This window comes from Hippopotamus amphibius, chromosome 17 (genome assembly GCF_030028045.1).
Source record: "Hippopotamus amphibius kiboko isolate mHipAmp2 chromosome 17, mHipAmp2.hap2, whole genome shotgun sequence".
NCBI classification, from domain to species: Eukaryota; Metazoa; Chordata; class Mammalia; order Artiodactyla; family Hippopotamidae; genus Hippopotamus; species Hippopotamus amphibius.
In genome coordinates, this window is record NC_080202.1 from 39,078,058 (window position 1) to 39,096,593 (window position 18,536).

At 57.3% G+C, this 18,536-nt stretch overlaps 2 protein-coding genes across 8 annotated transcripts; one reads left to right on the top strand and one right to left on the bottom strand.

Moving 5' to 3' along the window:
- Positions 1-1,175: 1,175 nt before the first annotated feature.
- On the top strand, positions 1,176-2,836 carry PNMT (phenylethanolamine N-methyltransferase). Its single transcript, XM_057716348.1, has 3 exons — positions 1,176-1,475; positions 1,981-2,188; positions 2,314-2,836. Exons 1-3 carry the CDS (start codon positions 1,274-1,276, stop codon positions 2,753-2,755), a joined length of 852 nt encoding a protein of 283 aa, XP_057572331.1. The 5' UTR covers positions 1,176-1,273; the 3' UTR covers positions 2,756-2,836.
- A 622-nt stretch (positions 2,837-3,458) lies between these two features.
- Positions 3,459-17,171, bottom strand: PGAP3 (post-GPI attachment to proteins phospholipase 3). 7 transcript variants are annotated; one of them, XM_057716073.1, is made up of 9 exons: positions 16,938-17,171; positions 15,590-15,687; positions 15,395-15,427; positions 14,621-14,773; positions 7,030-7,092; positions 6,323-6,384; positions 5,835-5,971; positions 5,349-5,553; positions 3,459-5,226 (listed from the first exon to the last, which is right to left on the bottom strand). In XM_057716073.1, exons 1-9 carry the CDS (start codon positions 17,128-17,130, stop codon positions 4,896-4,898), a joined length of 1,275 nt encoding a protein of 424 aa, XP_057572056.1. In that variant the 5' UTR covers positions 17,131-17,171; the 3' UTR covers positions 3,459-4,895. The 7 variants fall into 7 exon arrangements, with proteins under 7 accessions (XP_057572056.1, XP_057572058.1, XP_057572062.1 ...); XM_057716074.1 differs by having other exon boundaries at positions 4,982-5,177; XM_057716075.1 differs by lacking the exon at positions 15,395-15,427 and having other exon boundaries at positions 3,459-5,177.
- Positions 17,172-18,536: the final 1,365 nt, after the last annotated feature.

Sequence of the window (18,536 nt, forward strand, 5' to 3'; positions counted from 1 at the left end):
GTGGGGGGTAGTGGGACAGAGGAGGCCAGGGGCCCGTCTTGGCAGGGACTGGTAGCCTACCAGGGCCTAGAGGCACTAGACGTAGCCAGAAGGGGGTCCCCCTCAAGGAAGACCATGGAGACGGCCCTGCAGAACCCACTTCCCATTTGGGGGGTAGGAGGGGAGACCTTGGCATCCTGACAGCCTGGTACCTGGAGCGCCAAGCAGTCTGCAGGCCTGGCCTGGCCCTGCTCCCCCAGAGGGGGCTGGAGCGTGGGCGGGGAGATGAGAGGGGTCAGGCTCCAGACGAGGCGACACAGCTAATCCCTTGGCACCCGAAGGCTCGGATCGCTTCCCCTGGTGGCCCTGACAGCCCTGGAGAAGGCGCCCCGCGCCCTGCCCTTCCGTCCTCACCTGGGTCCCACGCCTCAAACGTGACAGGAACGTCCCGAGCATTCTGCCCCCAGCGGCCCCCAGATAACGTCTGGGAGCCCCCAGGGCCCGCGGGGGCGGCCCGGCTGTTCCGTTGGCTAAGTGCTTTAGCCCCGCTAAGTGCTTTAGCCCCGCTCGCCTCCCCTATCGTCGCTGCCATCTGACGGGCGGGGCCGGAGCTCCGCTCTGGGGCCCCGGGGCGACCGTGGCGGAGGCCAGAACGGACTGTCCTTTCTGCAGTCGGGGCGGGGGGCGGGGGGAACGTTGGAGGACGGGGACGGAAGAGAGGCCTGGAGGAGAGGTGGAGAAGGAGAGTTGGGGTGACCTCACTAAGGAAGGGGGGTAGCTGTTGGACAGGGTGTCACGGAGATGGGGAGCCTGGCGGGGTCTGGGCCCTTGGTGGGGCGCACTGGGAGCTGGGAACTGGGTAAAGGGCTAACTTGAACTCTGGCAAAAGAGAAGGGAAGGGATGCCAGGCAAAAGGGGTGAATGGCTGCGGGAGCTGGAGAAGAGCGACAGGGAGAAGCTGGGACTGGCGGGCGCAGGGGTCTAAGGAGTCTGGGGGTACGACCCTGAGGGCAGGGCGCGGGAGCCGGCCTTGGACCAGGGCAGGTGAGGGTGGAGGGCAGCCGGGAGCAACTGTGGAGCAGGGGCGGGGACCGATGCTCTCTGCCCCCCCCCCCCCGCCCCCCGTGTGTCTGCTGCTCCGACACTAAAGGAGATGGATGAGGTAGGGGAGACGCAGCGCGCGTGGCCCCGGGCGGCTCATTGCTCAGCCGCCGCCCCCGCAGCGGAGGGGTCGGGGCGGGGGTCCGGCCGCAGATAAAGCCGAGCGGGGGACACGGGCGGCCGCGGCAGCAGCATGAGCGGGACAGACCGGAGTCACGCTGCGGACGCGGCCCCCGACTCGGACCCGGGCCGGGCGGCAGTCGCCTCGGCCTACCAGCGCTTCGAGCCCCGAGCCTACCTCCGCAACAACTACGCGCCCCCTCGGGGGGACCTGAGCAGCCCCGACGGTGTCGGGCCTTGGAAGCTGCGCTGCTTGGCGCAGACCTTCGCCACCGGTGAGCGCGGGGAAACGGGACAAGAAGTCATCAGGGAGCCAAAGGGGCGCGCATGCGAGAGCCAGATGGGGGTAGGTGGTTAAGAGGTGAAAATAGAAGAGGAAGTGAGAGGAGAGAGACGGTGGAAAGAGGGTGGGGAGGGGAGAACACTCAGAATTGAGAGGTGAGGTTGGGAATGCAGAATGAGGCGAGAAGCTGCCGGGCACCTGAGATTTCCCCCACTTAATCCTCACTGGTAGGTGGCTATAGTTTCTAGTTGTGGCGCTTGAGTCTCAGAGAGGTTAAGTTCATTTCCCAAGGTAAGTCAGCAGATGTCAGCAGAGCCAGGACTCAGACTCTGGTTCATCTAACTCCAGAGTTAATGCTTTTTTCCGGATAGAGACACGCTTACAGAGAGAGGAGGAACAGAGAGAGGGAGAAGAAGCAGGTAAGGGAGGCAGGGACTGAGGCTGGGGGCTGCAGGCACAGGCCTAGCACCAGGACCCTCTTCCGCTGCCCCGTCCAGGTGAGGTGTCTGGACGCACCCTCATTGACATCGGTTCGGGCCCCACTATATACCAGCTGCTCAGCGCCTGCGCCCACTTTGAGGACATCACCATGACAGATTTCTTGGAGGTGAACCGCCAGGAGCTGGGGCTCTGGCTGCGAGAAGAGCCTGGGGCCTTCGATTGGAGCGAGTACAGCCAGCATGTCTGTCTCATCGAGGGCAAGGGGTAAGAGCTGGGGGATGAGGGTTGGGCAGGGGGTTTCCCATGGAGTGGCTGGTGGGAGGCAACAGAGACCTGGGCGAGGACAGTCCAGAGTCCTGGTCCTGACCCTGCCTTCTGCCCCCAAATAGTGAATCCTGCCAGGAAAAGGAGCGCCAGCTGCGAGCCAGGGTCAAGCGGATCCTGCCCATCGACGTGCACCAGCCCCAGCCCCTGGGCGCTGGGAGCCTGGCATCCCTGTCTGCCGATGCCCTGGTCTCTGCCTTCTGCCTGGAGGCTGTGAGTCCGGACCTTGCCAGCTTCCAGCGGGCCCTGGACCACATCACCACACTGCTGAGGCCTGGGGGGCACCTCCTCCTCATCGGGGCCCTGGAGGAGTCGTGGTACCTGGCTGGGGAGGCCAGGCTGGCAGTGGTGCCGGTGCGTGAGGAGGAGGTGAGGGAGGCCCTGGTGCGCAGCGGCTATGAGGTACGGGATCTGCGTGCCTACGTCATGCCTGACCACCTTCGGACAGGCGTAGACGATGTCAAGGGCATCTTCTTCGCCTGGGCCCAGAAGAAGGTAGCGGTGTGAGGCCCCAGCCCACACGGTGCCACTGGCCCTCACCCACCTATATTCCCTGTTATCTGAGGTGGCACCTAATAAAGGAATCAGTCCCTGCTGGTTGACGTACGTTCGGTCTGTGGTTCTCCTGGGAAGCAACGAGGGCCCAGAGCCCTCTCTTCTGTTGTGGGGGTATGGGAGGCATCAACCCTGGCCTTTTTTCCAGAAGCTTCCATGAAGGTAGATTTCTGTACACTTCCCAAACTAAGGCAGGCCAGGGTCAGAGGGAGCTCCTTCGGCATCTGTTGTGTGCCAGGCACCTGCCAGGCCCATTTGGTCCTCACACTTGGCAGTAGGTCCTGTTGTGCTGTTTGCAGGTGAAGCTCAGAAAGGTCAGGAACAAATAAATAGTAGTGGAACCTAATGGAGCCCAGAAGGGGAGGAGGGGGGGATAATCAGGAGATGTAAGTGGAACTTTCAGGGAGTGGTGTTACAATCCAGGCACAAAGGCCCAGGGAAGTGAGGGGGGAAGAGCAGGCACCAGCTCCCTCCCCAGCCCCCACTATGAGCAGGACCAAGCTCATCCAGATCTGCTGTTGCCCTGAATCTGGTCCCTGCCATCCCCACTCCCAGGGGCCTAGGTAGAGACCCCATCGGCCTGCTGCCTCCAGCGAGCTCTGTCTTCTTCCCTCCAGCCCACCCCCCTCACACAAATGAGCCGGAAAAGGGTAGGTGAGGCTGAGAATTGGTTTATTAAGAATGTCCCTTGCCACCCTCCTACCTTAAAATAGTTCTTAGTATCAAAAGAAGTTAACACAGGCCACCCAAGTCCCTGAAGTTGGAGTCCTAGCTTAGTGCCCTTACCCCAGGGAGGGGCAAGAGGGCAGGGAAAGAGCAAGAATCCAGACTCCCTGCTCCAATCACAGAGACTGCCTTTGGGTGGAAACTTTCTGGAGCTCCACATTCTATCCTTGTGGAGCCGGAATGTGCTATGGCTGCTGGAAACTGGCAGAGGTCACCTTTACCAGGGTGTAGGCACAGCATGGCCCCTGCCTGCCGCTGCGAAGACCAGAGACCAGACCCAGCCAAAGCCTTCTTCCCTCCTCCCTCAGACTGCCCCCTCCCTCCCCTGGGTCAGGCAGTGGCAAAGGGGCTTAGCAGGCAGGGCACTGGGCTAGGGCTGGACAACCATGTGTAGGCAAGGAGGATGCCCATTTTCCTTCCTCTGCCTCCCAAGGGTCTGATTCTGGGGGTGATCTTGGGTTTTGCAGGAGCCTTGTGAGGTTGGTAAAGGGGGGAGGGCAGAAGAAAGGAACACATATACACACACGCAGCCTGGACACCCGTACCCCCGCCCGATCCTGGGGACATCCTGCCTCTCTGCCTGGCCTGGGGCTGCGTATAAGGTTGGTGCTCAGTAAATGGCTGTTGACATGATTTGATCCCCTCCCCCCCACACACACACACTGTGGAGCATTCACACTCCCCTGCACTCACACTTGGTCTCTGCACATTCCCCTAACCCACACTAACCCGCTTGCCCCCCAACACACATACTTCAAAACCACTCTCATCCCCCCGACTTTCCACACTGCACAAGGCCAATGCTCACACACACCACACCACCCAACATCCCACACACCCCAGGACCACGTCCACCATCCCATCACCTACACACGTGGTCTCCCTTGCACACTCACTTGCAGGCTCCCAACCAGAACAGCAGCCCAGGGGCCAGAGGGATGCCTGTCCTGGGCTCTCTGGGGTCCTGGCCGTGAGGGGGAGTGTGATGAGGATTCCTGGGGGTCTGACTAGGGCAACAGTCTGGGTGAGACTGCTCCCCAATTCCAACAGCTTGGTCCCTCTAGATCCCATGCGGAGAATGAGAAGACCGGCCTTGAAACCTGGGCAGCCAAGAGCAAGCATCTAGTGCCACCTAGTGGTGCCCCAGAGGAGGGCACTGGGGTAACAGAAGGGGACTCCCCTATATCCCCAAAGGCCTGTGGTACCTGGTCTCCCAGCTAGACACAGGGTTCTGGGAACTGTCCAGGCAATGAGGGGATGTGAGGAGGAGGCTGATGGGGAGGGAGAGGCAGCCCTCCTCCCTGTGGAGCTCAGAACACAGTTCCAGCCCAGTTCAGCTCCAGGGATCAGAGGGGTTGCCCATTTTCTAGCCCCAGATGTTATGAGGCCAGGTCTGAACTGACATCAAGACCTGTGAGGGCCATGTGGGGGTGAGCAGGTTACATGATTCTGGGACCACAGCCCTCATGTCCAAGTTCAAGATGCTGAAAGGAAAAATATAAATCATCTCAAGGATTGGGGGGTGAAGAAGAGCCAGCAGGGAGGGACGGGATCCCCAAGAGAGCAGACCCACTTCCAGGGCCTTCAGTCCAGCTTGACCTTGGCTTCTGATTCCTTCAGCAGGTAGAGGCTGTCGTCTTCCAGAAAGCTGTGGGCCGAGGGAGGAGCCCACTGAGGCACAGCTCTGAGAGCGTCCCCTGGGGGCGGGGACGGGTGGTGCAGGCAAGTTGGCAGTGGGTAACCGGTGCACAGAGGCCTCTAAGAAGCAGGCAAGGAAGGGCACAGAGGAGGCAAGTGCTGGGCAGAGAGGAGCACCCACCTGAAGAAGAGGATGTGAACAGGGATGGTGCTGATGTGCCAGATGGCGTGGGCATCCAGGACCCAGAAGAGAGGCGGGAAGTCTAGCAGCTCGAGTAGGGACAGCCCCTGCAGCAGCAGGACCACCACCATGCACTTGCGCACGTGCGGCAGCCGCCGGCGGTTCCACAGGCACCAGGCCAGCCACCAGGCTGCGTTCACCAGGCCTGGGTGTGGGTGGGGACGGGGAGAGGCTCACTCCCTGGACCTTCTCTCCTCCCAACATCTTCCCTAGCCCCATGCTCTTTCACCCCAGGGCCACCCTCAGGGGCTCCTCCCAACCTCCCCTCTCCCCCACCCAAAATTCTTTCCCCTTTCCTCACCCTAAAGGTCATTCTAGAACCTCCCTCACTGGGAACAGCACCAATGTCCACCTCCACCCAAAACCAGCAGTTCTGCAGATGGTCCAGCACCGCCACCCCCAACCCCCGACCCTGTCCCACCTCACCGATAGCCACGTTGGCCGCCAGGTTGTAGCCATAGTCAAAGCGGACGAGGCTCAGGTAGGAGACGTGCACCGTCAGCATGAGCAGCAGGAGGGCCCGGAAGGCACTGGCCACGGCCGGGCGCTGCAGCCCCACGGTCCTGCCCCGCCACCCAGAGCTGCTCAGATGCAGGGCAACCCGTCTCCACAGCAGCATTTCCTGAAGCATCCCCTCACCCCAGCAGCAGTGTGGGGGAGCCACTGCCCTTCTCTCCCATCAAAACAGCCCAGCAGGGCAGGTCTCCGATCCCTGGGGGCCTGTGATCAAGTGCCACAGCTCCTTGGAATGGGCCAGGGCCCCCCAGTCCCACCGCAGAGTCCCTACCCAGAACCGTCTGGAGGGTATGTGTGTAGTGATGAAAGTCCTGGGACAGCACTCCCAGGGGAGAGACTGGTGACCCCTTTCCTGATTGGGGTCTGATTTTGCCCCACAGCAGCCAAGGCAGGCTCACCTGACACAGCACAGATAGATTGAGTGTAGGATGACAGTGGAGGCACAGAAGTAGTCCATTTTCTGAGGACAAGGAGAGCTGGATAAGGGACCAGTGTGAGGGGAGTAGGTGGTGGACAAGGCTTCACGGAGGGCAGGGCCCAGAGAAGACCCACCAGGGATGGGGGCGGGGAGGGGTGGCAGAGGGCCAGCCAGAGCCTAACATGGGAGTCCTAGGCTTGTGGCTGGTGGGGACGTGTCTCGTGTTCCTTTTATCTCTTGCTGTTTAATGCCTGAATTTAATAGACTGACCCCTGTATTTACATTAGGCAATTTTAAAAAAATGTGTTCGGCAGCAAGGCCTCAGAGGTATTGGTAGAGAGTGCTCACCAAGACTCCAGAATGTCAGAGCAGGAGCAGAACTCAGGTCTGGAGTTCAACAGCTGTGGGCTCAAGTCCTGCACCCCTTCCCTGGCTGTGTGACCCTGGGCAAGTGAGTTCACCTGTCCAAGGGCTCAGCTGCCACATCGGTTAAAAAGAGCCAGTAATCACACCTGCTTCACAAGGGTCAAGTGAGGCTCAAGTGCACTAAGAGGTTTAAAATGCCCGGCGCAGAGCAAGTGCTCGGTAAACCGAGTCAGCCTAAGAAGGAAAAGCCGGCTCTGCCCCACCCCTCCTGGCTCCTCCGGGACGGTTCCCAGCAGAAGAGGGAGTGGGAGGGGCGCTCACCTCCGTGAGGTCAGTGTCCCTGGTGTGGAAGACTGTGGACCAGAACCAGGCATTGAGGGAGACCTGAGGAGGAAGACAGCTGGTGAGCGTGCTGCCCCGAGGTGGGGAAAACCCCCCAGAGGGCTCACCTCCATCTCCCTTTGGGGAAGGGGATCTACAGAGCTGAGAAACATGCTTCCCTGGGCCCTGGAGCCCATGGACTGGACAGACCCGTGCCCCTCCAGCCCCACCCAGCCTGGGTCCCTCAGGCTCAGCCTCCCACCACCCTGAACCCCCAAGGCCACGGGGGCGGCAGCCTCCACAGGTTCCGGCCTGGCCTGGGAACCAGTTCCGGCAGAGCCGAGTTCCCTGGTTACTCAATGGCTAAGACAACAGCCCCCGGGGGAACCTCACCTCCTCCCCCAACTGGCAGGTGATGTCAGCCCCGCCTGGGCCAGGGGAGCCAGTGACCTCAGCCTCTGGGGGCGGGAGTGAAGTGGGTGGGGTGGAGGGGCTCGGGCCAGCTTGGGGCGTGTCTGGAGCAAGCAGGCAAGCAAGGGAGGGAGATCCAGCAGGTCCCACTGGGGCCAGGTCTCTGAGGAGGAGCCTGGCCAGCGGGGCCGGCCCAACCCGCCAGGCCAGTGGCTGCCGCTCGGAGTTCTGGGAGGAGCAGGGGAGCAGGGCTGGAGGGGCAGTGGTGGGCAAGGGCCCAAGGGAACGTTGGAGGCCTTTCTCCTGGGAATTAACTGCAAGGAGAGAGTACACATCATCTTGCAAATGAGCCCCAGCTCTTGTGGGAGCTGGTGCTGGCATTTTTCTCAGGGACTGCTGTACCCACAGCAGAAGCCCAGCTTACTGAAAGAAGGGTGGGCTGGGGTGGAGATACACACACTGGGCTGGGTGGAAGGGCTGGGAAACCAGTCAAAGGAAGAAAGAGCCAAGGTCTGGCCTGGAATGCCCTGGAGGTGCGGATGGATGTGCTAGGGTGGTACAGGCCTGCCAGAGATGGGTAAAGGCCAGGAGCTGCTCCCTTGGGTCCAGTGTACCAGGAAAGCTGGCCAGGCAGGGGACAGAGGCAGCAGGGTAAAAAGCCACTCTCCAGCTGGTATGCAGCAGGAAGGTCAGACGGGAAGACGCGTTCCCTATTGTGGCTCCAGGGGGCTTATGAGAAAGTGGAAAGAGCAATGCGGTGCAGGCCTGGGCTCTACCGCAAAGCTGGACGTCCTGGAGGCTCAGGGAGCCTAGCGTAAGCCTGTCTGGCCTGGGTCCAGGGCTGACTTGCTGCTTATGCTCCTCATGACCTGGGCAGCGGCCCTGCATTTCTGGGCGCGAGCTGCCCCCTGGGGACAGATCAGGGGCTGGCCAAAGTGATCCTCTGTCCCCTTCCCAGCCCTGATGTCAGGTGATCAGTCCAGCTGAGGCTGCTTCCTCCTTTGAGGACAGCCATCCTGTCCCATCCCTGGTGCCACCCCTTCCCCAGAGACGATAATGGAGGCATGGTCTGGAGGGTGGAAGATGGGACAGGATGGAGTCGTTTCTCAGACTCTGCTTCCACAGAGTCTGTGACGCTCAGGGTCAGCACGGGGAGAGAAGCAGGCTTGGGGCTGGAGATGGGGCCGGGGTGATCACGTGGGCCAGGAACAGGGACATCCTTGGGGAGGAGAGTGGCCCTGGAGCCCACGTGAAGGGGAGGGGGAGAGGAACACAGCAGGGAATGGCAGCCAGCCAGGCCTCCTTGTCACCCATGGCAGGAAGGGGGAGGTGACAGGAGGACTGAGCTAAGTGGCAGCTGGGGGGTTGTGGCGGGGAAGCACAGGGCCAGGGCTTAGCTCTACGGGACAGGGGTGGGGGGCTGCTTGGTCCCCTGTCCAACCGCCTCCCCGGGGTGCCTTCCACTTACAGAGACCCACCTGAAGCCTGGACTCTGCACCCCTGAAAAGTCCCCTCTCCCCTGGGGAGTGTCCCATTATGGGGAGCTCCTCTTCTGACCCTCTCCTCAGACTTGGGAGATAGTGTCATTAAGAATGCAGGCCCTAGGGCCAGACTGCCAGGGTTCAAATCCTGCCTCTGCATTTCCTGTGTGTCCTTGGGCAAGTTATTTAGCCTTGCTGGGCCTCAGTTTTCTCATCTGTAAAATGGGAATAATCATAGTATTGATAAGAATTGAATGAGCAATACAAGTACAGTGTGCAGCACAGTGCCCAGGACAGGGTTAAACATTAGGAGTTACTTCTCCCCACCGCGCTGCCCAGCGCGGGATCCTCACACCACTTCACAGATTTAAGGCCAAAGAGCCCAGTGTGCCTCCCATTCTCCCTGCCAGCCGGAAGTCTAGGCTGAGAAGGGGTGGTCTCCCCGCAACTGCCTAGGCCCATCCCACAGTTCCAGGCTAGGGGCAGGATGTCTGGAGCCTCCATAATGAGATGGACTCTGGGTTCACGTTCTGCCTCGGCCCCTGAATAGCTGTGTGATCTTGAGCAAATAACAGCTTCTCTGAGCCTCAGCTGCCTCACCTACAAAATGGGGTTAATAATAGCACCCACTGTGTAAGAGGGTTGTGAGGACAATGTCTGCAAAATACTGGGCACAAAGAAGCCACTCAGTAAGTGGTGACTGTTACTGCGGCCTGGCACACCCTAGGTGGCCTAGAAATGTCAGTGTCCTTCATCGTGTCCAGGGACTGACCCCCACCACCTCCCTTCACCTGACCCGGCCCCCTTCCTCAAAGGCTACAACGTTCCAGGGCAAACCACAGGCCCCAGGGTCTCTTGATCCCAGAACACAGATGCCACAGCTGTAGGAAGAGCTCCCCGCCTCACTGCTCCTGAGCCCCTACCCCACCAGGATGCACCGAAGAGATGCTACTTCTCTTCACTAGAGTCATCAAGACTCTAGCAAAGAGACAGAGGGCTGTGGAAGGAAGGGAGAGCCCAAGTGTACGGCTGCCCGCAGACTCCTCGGCCAAGCCTGAGTAGAATGGGGGGGCTGGGGGGGTAACTGGCCAACCAGACAGGCCAGGAGGGAGATGGGCGCCAAGAACTTCGCGTAAACACTGAGGAAAGGGGGAGGCCGGGGGCAGGGTGCCAACGAGGGTGGAACTGGAGAGGGGCGAAGAAGGCTGGGCAGAGGGAGAGCAGGAGGCTCTTTCAGTCTGTTGGAAAATAAGAAAATTGAGACAAAAATATCACAGCTGTGAAACTGGTTGGATGCCAAGGGAGCCAGATCTGTCAGGAATTCGACCCCAGTGCTAAGCCCCAGCGCTCGGGGCTGTCACTGACACCACCGTGGTGGGGACAAGTGGGTCTTTAAATAGCTCGGTGTCTCAGAAGTGGGGGAGGCAGAATGTTAAATATGCCGCCTGCTGCCATCCTGGGCCCCCCCAGAGGCCTCAGGCAGGGCAAGCCTGCCCCAGTTCACTCCTGAGAGAGAAGTGGGCAAGAAGTGGATGGAGACGGGAGAAGGGGGGCTTTTTCCACCATCAAAAAGGATTCCTTGATTTCTTGCCATTGCCTGTTCCACTGGCTCTTGTCTGACTGCAGGGAAGTCCTTCCTGAAGTCTAGCCATCATTCTGCTGGAGCCTTAACCTATCTCTTCTCCTAGTTTCCTCAGCAGAGGTAGGGTACAGTTAGTCCCCACCTCCATACATCATCCTGCAGAGACAGTCTGGGCTTCCCTGGCACTCTCACCCTCACCTCTACCCCTGAGGACCTTTGCTTGTTGGATGAAGGGGCAGAGAACTAGTTTGGCCTGGTAGCTTTGGCAGAGGGCAGGGGCCCCCGGTTCCATGAAGTCAAAATTCTGTGGTGGACAGTTCTGGTGGGCTCCTCCAAAACCTGGCCTCTGCCCAGCCCAAGTCCAGGTCTAAATGTCAAGGCAAGGGTTGACTTCTTGTGCCAAAACTTCATTAGCCCTGCTAAACTCCTGGAGAAAAAGACTGAGACCCACCCCCTCCCCAAGACCTAACCTGGAGCAGGTGGGGGGCCCTTCCCACCCCACCCCACCAGAAATCAGGAGCTCCACTTGCTCCAGAAAACCCAGCCCAGGACAAGGTCTACTGCCACACCCTCCATACAGCTCGGGATCCTTCCCTGCTGCACACACACACAGGACTAAAGACCAAGTGGAAAATCCAAACTGGATCATCAAAGAGAGTGTGGGCACTGAGACTCTGTCCCGCAAGGGCCTACGGGGGGCATGAAGGGGGGTCTCATGTCCCAGGACACCATATCCTATAGGGTGCCCTAAGACACAGGCCCCAGGCATCTGTCCTCTCTCAACCTAACACCCCCTGCTCTGTCCCTAAGGGTCCTTGGTCACACTGGACTGCAGGGTATACCTGGGAGGTACGATCCTCACCAGGAAGGAAGCTGAGCAGCAGATGCCAGCGAGATGAAAGACCCAAGAACCAGGGAGATCAAGGCGGGAGCTGTGAAGTGACCACTGGCCTCAGGCACACGGCATGAAGACAAAGGCTGGGACCCTCAGACAAGCGCAGCTACCCAAGTAGGCTCTGAGTTTTGTTCTGAGAGTTCAGGCAGGGTTGTCCTGTGCTACCAGGGGCAGCCGTGAGGGGCGGTGAGGCGATGGGCCAGACATGCAGCGTCCCTGGAAGAACCCCAAGGGAAAGGAGACAGGTGTGCTCTGCTCAGTTTTCCTACCCTTCCTCCTTTCTTGGCCAGGACCAAAATCCCTTCTCTGCGTGAGGCCTAAAACAGGAAGTGGTGGCTCTATCCCACCCATGCCCATGACAGGCTGGGCTGATGCCAGGGCCCTGCCTACACAGGAGTCCTTGCCCCTCAGCCTGGCACTCAGGGCCCTCTCTGCTCCATCTTACCTCCCTCGACTCCCCTTCATCCAGCCCCACAGTGGCCAGGCGGACCTTCCCAAGGTTGCCTGTCCAGGCCCCACATTTACCAGCATCTGCACCTTTGCTCCTGCTGTGCCCCCAGCCTGGAATGCCAGAATCCAACCTCCTCTCCCCATATACATACATGTCTAAGCCTGACCAGGCTTACGAATCCCGAATGAAGCCTCTCCTCCTCTCTGGGCCTCCCTGAAAGACTTCTCCACCCAGATGAGTGGTTTCCCCACCTCACCTCTGCCTGCATCCTGCCTCCCAGACTGGTGGGACCTGCACCTCCCACTCGGCTTAGCATCCTGGGGCAGGGGCTCCGGCTACCACAAGTGCTAACCCTTTTTTCCACCCATAGCAGATGCTCAGTGAACATTTAGCACAGCACATGGAGACAGCCCAGAGAGGGGCTAGGCGCTCAGGCCCTGGAGCCAGACAGCCCTAGATGCCAGCCTGTCTCCACTATTCACTACCTTGTTAGCTGTTAACTTTAGGCAGGTTCTTCCCCCTCCAAGCCTTCCACAAAGCTCACAGTGGTATTATGAGGATTAAGTGAGAAAATGTATGTACAAAACTTAGGACCATGCCCATCACGTGATCTGTGTTCCATGACGGATAAACATTATAAATATTTATTGAATAGAAAGTATTAGGGAGGAATAAAATGACCCAGAGGCTCAACAGCCTCCTTCCTGCCCTCCTTCCCATCCCCATCTCTCACGTCTGAGGGTTGGCCTGGACTTCCAGCACCCCGGCACTATCAGTTGCCCCAAGGTCCTCAGAGACCTTGGGGTCACCATATCTAGGGGTGACCTTCAATCTCATTTTATTTGACTGCAGCAGAATTCAGAAAGGCCTATTCTTTCCTTCCTGTTCTTGTCCCAGGGCTCCCCCAGCCACACGACGGCCTCGTTTTCCACCTGCCCCTCTGGCCACTCCTTCTGTCTCCATTGCTGGCCCATCCTCCTCTATTCAGCCATTAAGTTTTGGGGTCCCTCAGGGCTCCATCCTAGACCCCTTCTCTTCTCACCAAGGTTCCCCTCGGTGATCATGTCCACAGTCACCGTTTCTATCACTGTCTCCTAAGCAGAAGCACAGGGGTCATCCTCGATTCCTCTCTCCTCAGCCTAGGTTATCCGCGCAGCCAACGTCGGAAGAGTGCAGCCACTGGAGCCGGATGCCTAGATTCACACCCTGGCTCCCAGGGCAGGTTACGTAACCCTTCCAGTCCGTGGTTTCCTGGTTTGTAAACTGGGCACACTGATACGACCTACCTCCTGAGCTTGCTATGGTATTAACAACGTTCACAGTTATCAAATGCGTACAGTGGTGCCTGGCCCACAGTGACAGCTATATTTGTGTCTGTAAAATAAATACATTAAAAAAAATTTTAACGTCACCTCCAAAACATAGCTCAAATGCACTTCTCTTTAATATCTCCCTTCTGAAGACCTGTACCACTTCTCTAGTCTAGCTATGGGGCCCTACACTAAAATTACCAACCAGGCCCCGCATCTACTCCTGCCCCCTCCATCCTGGTCTCTACACAGTAGCCAGGATAGCAAATCTATCCATGAAGCTCCTTCTCTCCAACCCTCATCGCTTCCTGAGGCTTTGAGAGTCGAGATCTAAAGTGATACTGTGCCCCCCAGGCTCTCCATCCCCATCCATCTCCAGGCTCCACCCGCTACCCACCTGCCCACCTGCCTCATGCCCCCTCCCAGCTTCCTGCCTGGTCAGCCTCCTGGCCTTTCAGGTCCTCACACAACCTGCATTCTGTCCTGCCAGTGCGCATTCACTCATCATTCTGATTTGACGTCACACACCCCTTCCTCGCGGAAGCCTTCCCTGGATTGCCCGGTAGTGGTCTAGACCCCATCACACAGCCTGACAGCACCCAGCTATCCTCCACTGCACTTGCTGATACTTGTCCTTTTCTATTCAATTGTGTGCTCATGTGATTAGTACCAGAGGGCAGGGACCCGTCTGGTTTTATATACTTGTGGATCTCCAGCAGCCAGCAAAGAGCCTGGCACACAGTAGGTGCTCAATACCTGAATGAATGGCTGCTTTGATGGCAGGAAGGTGAGTGAGTGGGGGCTGTTTTCCTAAGGCTTACCGTGGTAGCTCTGATCTAGAGACGTCCACTGCAATCTCTTACTTTCACACCCTCCCCAAGGTTGTTGTGGTTCATATCTGTACCACAGTCCCTGCTTCTCACACAACTCCAGGCCCTGGATGCTGGCTCTTCTGACCAGTTGCTTTTTGAAGCTCAGAGCCCTCTCTGGATACTCAGATGGAACATATTTCAGCTTCTCCAGGGATGGTCTAAGACCAGGCTGAGCTCTAGATGGAGTGCTGTGGCTGCCACTCCCTGCAGGCCTTGGCTGGAGCTGGCAGTGCTGTGAACCCTCCAGAGGGGTCCTTGGAAAGGCCTGCGGTCCCAGAGTGCTCCCTACCACCCATCTCCCTTTTGTGTTTGCAAACTGCCCTACTGCGTGTTTTAGTGGCTCCTGCTTCAGGACAAGAACAGTGTTTCTTTCCTCTCTCCCTCGCTCTCAATCAGCCTGACCTAGGACTTCACCAGAAAGGGAAGGCCTGATTCAGCACCTTCCCTGTTCTCCCCAGGCTTGACCGCCCCATAGTTGCAACTTTAACCCTGGAAAACAGAGGGGAAGCTAGGTGGGTGAGAACGGGGACCTAAGAGTCTCTCGTTCCTGGATGAGGGTATAGAGCAGGAATCCTGCCAGGTTACCTACCCAAGCGAAGGCCACGCAGGTGGGGTACATAGGGGAGGAGGCTGGCACAGAGGTGCGGTAGCGGCAGAGCATCGCCAGGCTAGCCAGCCCATTGAGGAAAGAGGCCACAGCAGAAGCTGGCTCTTGGAAGCACAGGAACCGGTAGAAGGGCCACTGAAAAAGGAGCATATGGTGGGGGACCGTGGGGCAAGCAACGCCCAGCTGGCCCAACCTACCTCTGCTTGACCTGCTGTATCACCAGGTCCCCAGCCAGCTCCCCTGCTCTGGACCTTGGCCAAAGCCCCAGGTGCAGTCCCTCTTCAGGTCAACGAACTCCCCTGGAGTCCCTGGCTGCAGGTCATCCCTCTATCCTGGCCAGCACTCACAGCACTGGGAAGACCAGGCGGGCCAGTGTAGATGGCTCAGTATGGCCTGGCAGAAACAGCACAGACCTGCATCTAGAAGACACAGGAACTAGCCCCTCCTCTACCACTGACCACAGCCCCCTGAGCCTCAGTTTACTCTGTGACAACTGGGGAGAATAATTCTTGCCAACCTCAACGGTCTAGAACAAGATTGTATTGGATCAAAAGGCAACAGCAAGCAGTGCCTTGCTGGGCAGTCTGAGGGGATATTATTATTATTTTAATCCAAACTCCTATTGGAGAAGCGACAAGAAAGCGTGCGGGGGATGCTCAGGGAATTTGTCCCTGTAGCAAGGTGGGCACCTCAACCACCCTCAGCAGCCCAGGACCACTCCCTGAGGAGACCCCAAAGCCTCCCACATCGTGTTACCTCAAATCCAGAGGCAGGACACACTGTTCCCATCTGATGATATGAAAATCCGCATATTTTGAGAAGAACCGGTACCTGCCCCAAACACACGCTCACCACCCCACACCTCAGCCTGCTTGGACAGCGTGGTCCAACCAGAGGCATCTTAGTCCCACCACAATCCCACCATCTACCTACTCTGACCCTCCAACTCACCTTGCCGTGGAACTGAGGCACTGTGTGACCTTCCTGGAGGTAGAGGCCAACGGTGACCCACATACACTCATACTTACAGTCGTCCCGACAGGTCCAGCCTGAAACAGATAAATACGGCCTGGTGAACTCCCCAGCACAGGGAGGCACAGAACGAGCTCGAATGGGGCCCAAGCCCAAACACAGGCCAAGAGGGCCTGCAGGTTAGAGAGAACCAGAAGAGATCGGAAAATTCTAACTTCCTGCTTAGATGGAGGAGAGATGGTGTAGCATACACAGAAGGGAAAGGCATGTGTGTGTGTGTGTGTGTGTGTGTGTGTGTGTAGGGGGTAGGAGTGTACAGTGAGCAAACAGAGACATCTCTTCTCTTCTCCTTTCACCCCAGATGGAGATTTTGGCATCTGATGGACTCATCTGTGGACACCTGGGTTTAGGTGTGCCGTTCCTGAACACAGGATTTGCTCTCACTCACCGGGGGAAACCCTTCCCATCTTACACCCCACCTACGAAAATGAAGCCCAGATTCTTCAGTCTGACTTTGGAGGCTCCGTATCGCCTTTCTAACTTTATTTCCCATGACTCCTTTTCACACACCCTGCTCCCTGAGTAAACCAAGCTGCTGGATGTGTCCACATCTGCCCAGGGCTCCACTCTCTGTTCCCTCTGTATGGTATGCAAAGGGCGAGTAAAGAGAACAAACTTGTAGGCAAACAGGCCAGAACTGAAAACTCTACTTTATTATTTACTGGCTGTGTGACTTTGGGCAGGAAACGTAACTGCTCTGAGTCTTCTCATCTGTAAAAAATCAGTTTAAGAGAACTGACCTCAAAGGGCTGTCGTGAAAAATAGCTATTTTGACACCTGTCACACAGTAAGTGCCCTCTCTGGCCACAGGTCTAAATTTAATGCATCCATCCGGAAGCCCTTCCTTTCCAGAATGTTCCAAGATAATCACTGCCCCCACCTCTTCAAAGCCAGAGACGATTCCTTCCTCCCCTATATGCTACTATTACTTAATCCTTTGAGGCTCAAATCATCCTCTCCCTTGCCCTTGAGAAGGCTAAAGTCCCCTTGGGGACTGTGAGCTCCTAAGGGAAGACCCTGGTCTGATTTCAGAGTCTTTCCAGGACTTTGTACCCAGGAGGTAGTAAATGCCCATCTGACTGAATAAATAAAAAGTCAGTGAAGCTCCTGGCTGACAGGCTATCACCACCCTGGGGTTCCACTCACTCACACTCATAATGGACCCGGGGGAGGAACTAAGGCACAGATAAGGTGCAGTGACATTTGGGGCGAAAGGGGGGGGGGGGCCAAGACCAATGGGCGGGGCCTACCGCGGGGTGGGGCTTACCTGCTAGGCTCATGTAGATTGGCTGGCGGGAGCGGAAGTGCCTCAGTGCGCCCCCCGAGCAGTTCCGCTCCTCGCACCGGAGCACGCAGTCGCGGTACATCGGCTCGCGGTCGCCCTGCGAGCCGCTTGCTAGCGCTGCTGCCCCAGCAAGCAGCAGCAGCAGCTGCAGCAGCCACGCCGTCCGCCCGGCCATCTCTTCACCCTGGCCCTCCGCCGGCGGAGGGGCTTAGCAGCCTTCACTTCCGGAGTAACCGGAAGTGCCTTGTGTTCTTTCGTCTACTCTCCGTTGCCGTCCATCCCATTTTAAATAAAAGTTCCCGGATTTTGTGGGCCCTGCCCCGCCACTCACCTTAATGTTATCTGCAGGTAACAGACGACAGGGTTAGGGAGAGGGAGACACCAGGTGGGTTAAGAAGCACAATAAAGTGGTATTTTATCAGTCTCTTTATTTGAGGTAGGGCTGTTTTTCTGTCCCCAGCCTTGTCGGGTCTCCACTCCCTAATGTACCTGGAACTGTCCATTTATCACCATCTCCGCTGGCACCACCACCCTAGTTAAAAACATCATCGTCTGTTGCCGAGGCAGCGGCAGTAGCCTCTTAACACCCCCCCCCCCCGCCTTCTACTTATACCTCTCCAGCCCATGCTCCATTTCCAAAAATTCAAATTTGACCATGTCATCCTCCTTCATAAAATTCTTTACTGGTTCCCAGTTGCCTCAAGATAAAATCCTAACTGCACAATCCCTGCACGATCTGGCCCCTACCTACTGGTCTCCCTCATTCCTCTGCCCCAGACTCCCCTCAGGGGGGCCTGTCTCTCAAGCCCCCTGGCTTTATCTCGTCTGTATCACTCTTACTATCACTCCTAATGATTCTTTTAGCCTCAGCTTAAATTCTACTTCTGGGAGTGATAACACCTGGAGGGTAATATAACATACAGTGGTCTCTTTTCTCAGACAGGGTGGGGACCTCTGCTGTGGTGTTTACCATTCTACTACCAGCACTAGTACAGAATTTGCCTCAGGTTAGGCACTCGCTAAGAAGCGTTTTTTTGTTTTGTTTTTTGGTTTATTTGTTCTGTTTATTTGTTTGTTTAAGTGAATGAACAACGGAATTCATCGTAAGAATTTGGGTGCCAAACCAGGGCTGTCAAATCACCAGGGTGATTCAGACCATGCTGAGATAGGAGAGGTGCCCTATTTTAAGAAAAATTAAGAGGAGGATCTTTGGGAATAGGAGGACACTCGCTTTAGTATCACCCCTCCTCGCCACAGTGCCACCAGCACAAACACACACACCCATCTCACTGAGGCGTTGACGCCTTAGAGCTAAATGCATAATTAGTGTGTGTGTAGATTAATGACTGCTTTTCTTCCTCTCCACTCTTCACTCCTGGGTAACTTTTCCTTTTTATCTTGGGAGGTGGAATGAGTTGGAAGTAAAATTGGATTCTATTCATTCACTCGTTCAGCAAACATTTCCTGAGCCCTTAGCCCTAGCACCGAGGTAGGCAAGGCACAACTCCAGGAGGCACCATTCATATTGTATGTTCTGTGAATGGCGCTCAGGGGTGCCCCATTCACATTATATTTTCTGTG

Bases quoted from the DNA above. Each gene is read 5' to 3' on its own strand.
- PNMT (XM_057716348.1), top strand. From the start codon at position 1,274: ATGAGCGGGACAGACCGGAGTCACGCTGCGGACGCGGCCCCCGACTCG. The intron at 1,476-1,980 runs GTGAGCGCGGGG...TGCCCCGTCCAG, and splicing joins GGCGCAGACCTTCGCCACCG to GTGAGGTGTCTGGACGCACC. The intron at 2,189-2,313 runs GTAAGAGCTGGG...GCCCCCAAATAG, and splicing joins TGTCTCATCGAGGGCAAGGG to TGAATCCTGCCAGGAAAAGG.
- PGAP3 (XM_057716073.1), bottom strand. From the start codon at position 17,130: ATGGCCGGGCGGACGGCGTGGCTGCTGCAGCTGCTGCTGCTGCTTGCT. The intron at 6,385-7,029 runs GTGAGCGCCCCT...CCTTGTCCTCAG, and splicing joins GGGACACTGACCTCACGGAG to AAAATGGACTACTTCTGTGC. The intron at 5,972-6,322 runs GTGAGCCTGCCT...GTGGCGGGGCAG, and splicing joins ATCTATCTGTGCTGTGTCAG to GACCGTGGGGCTGCAGCGCC.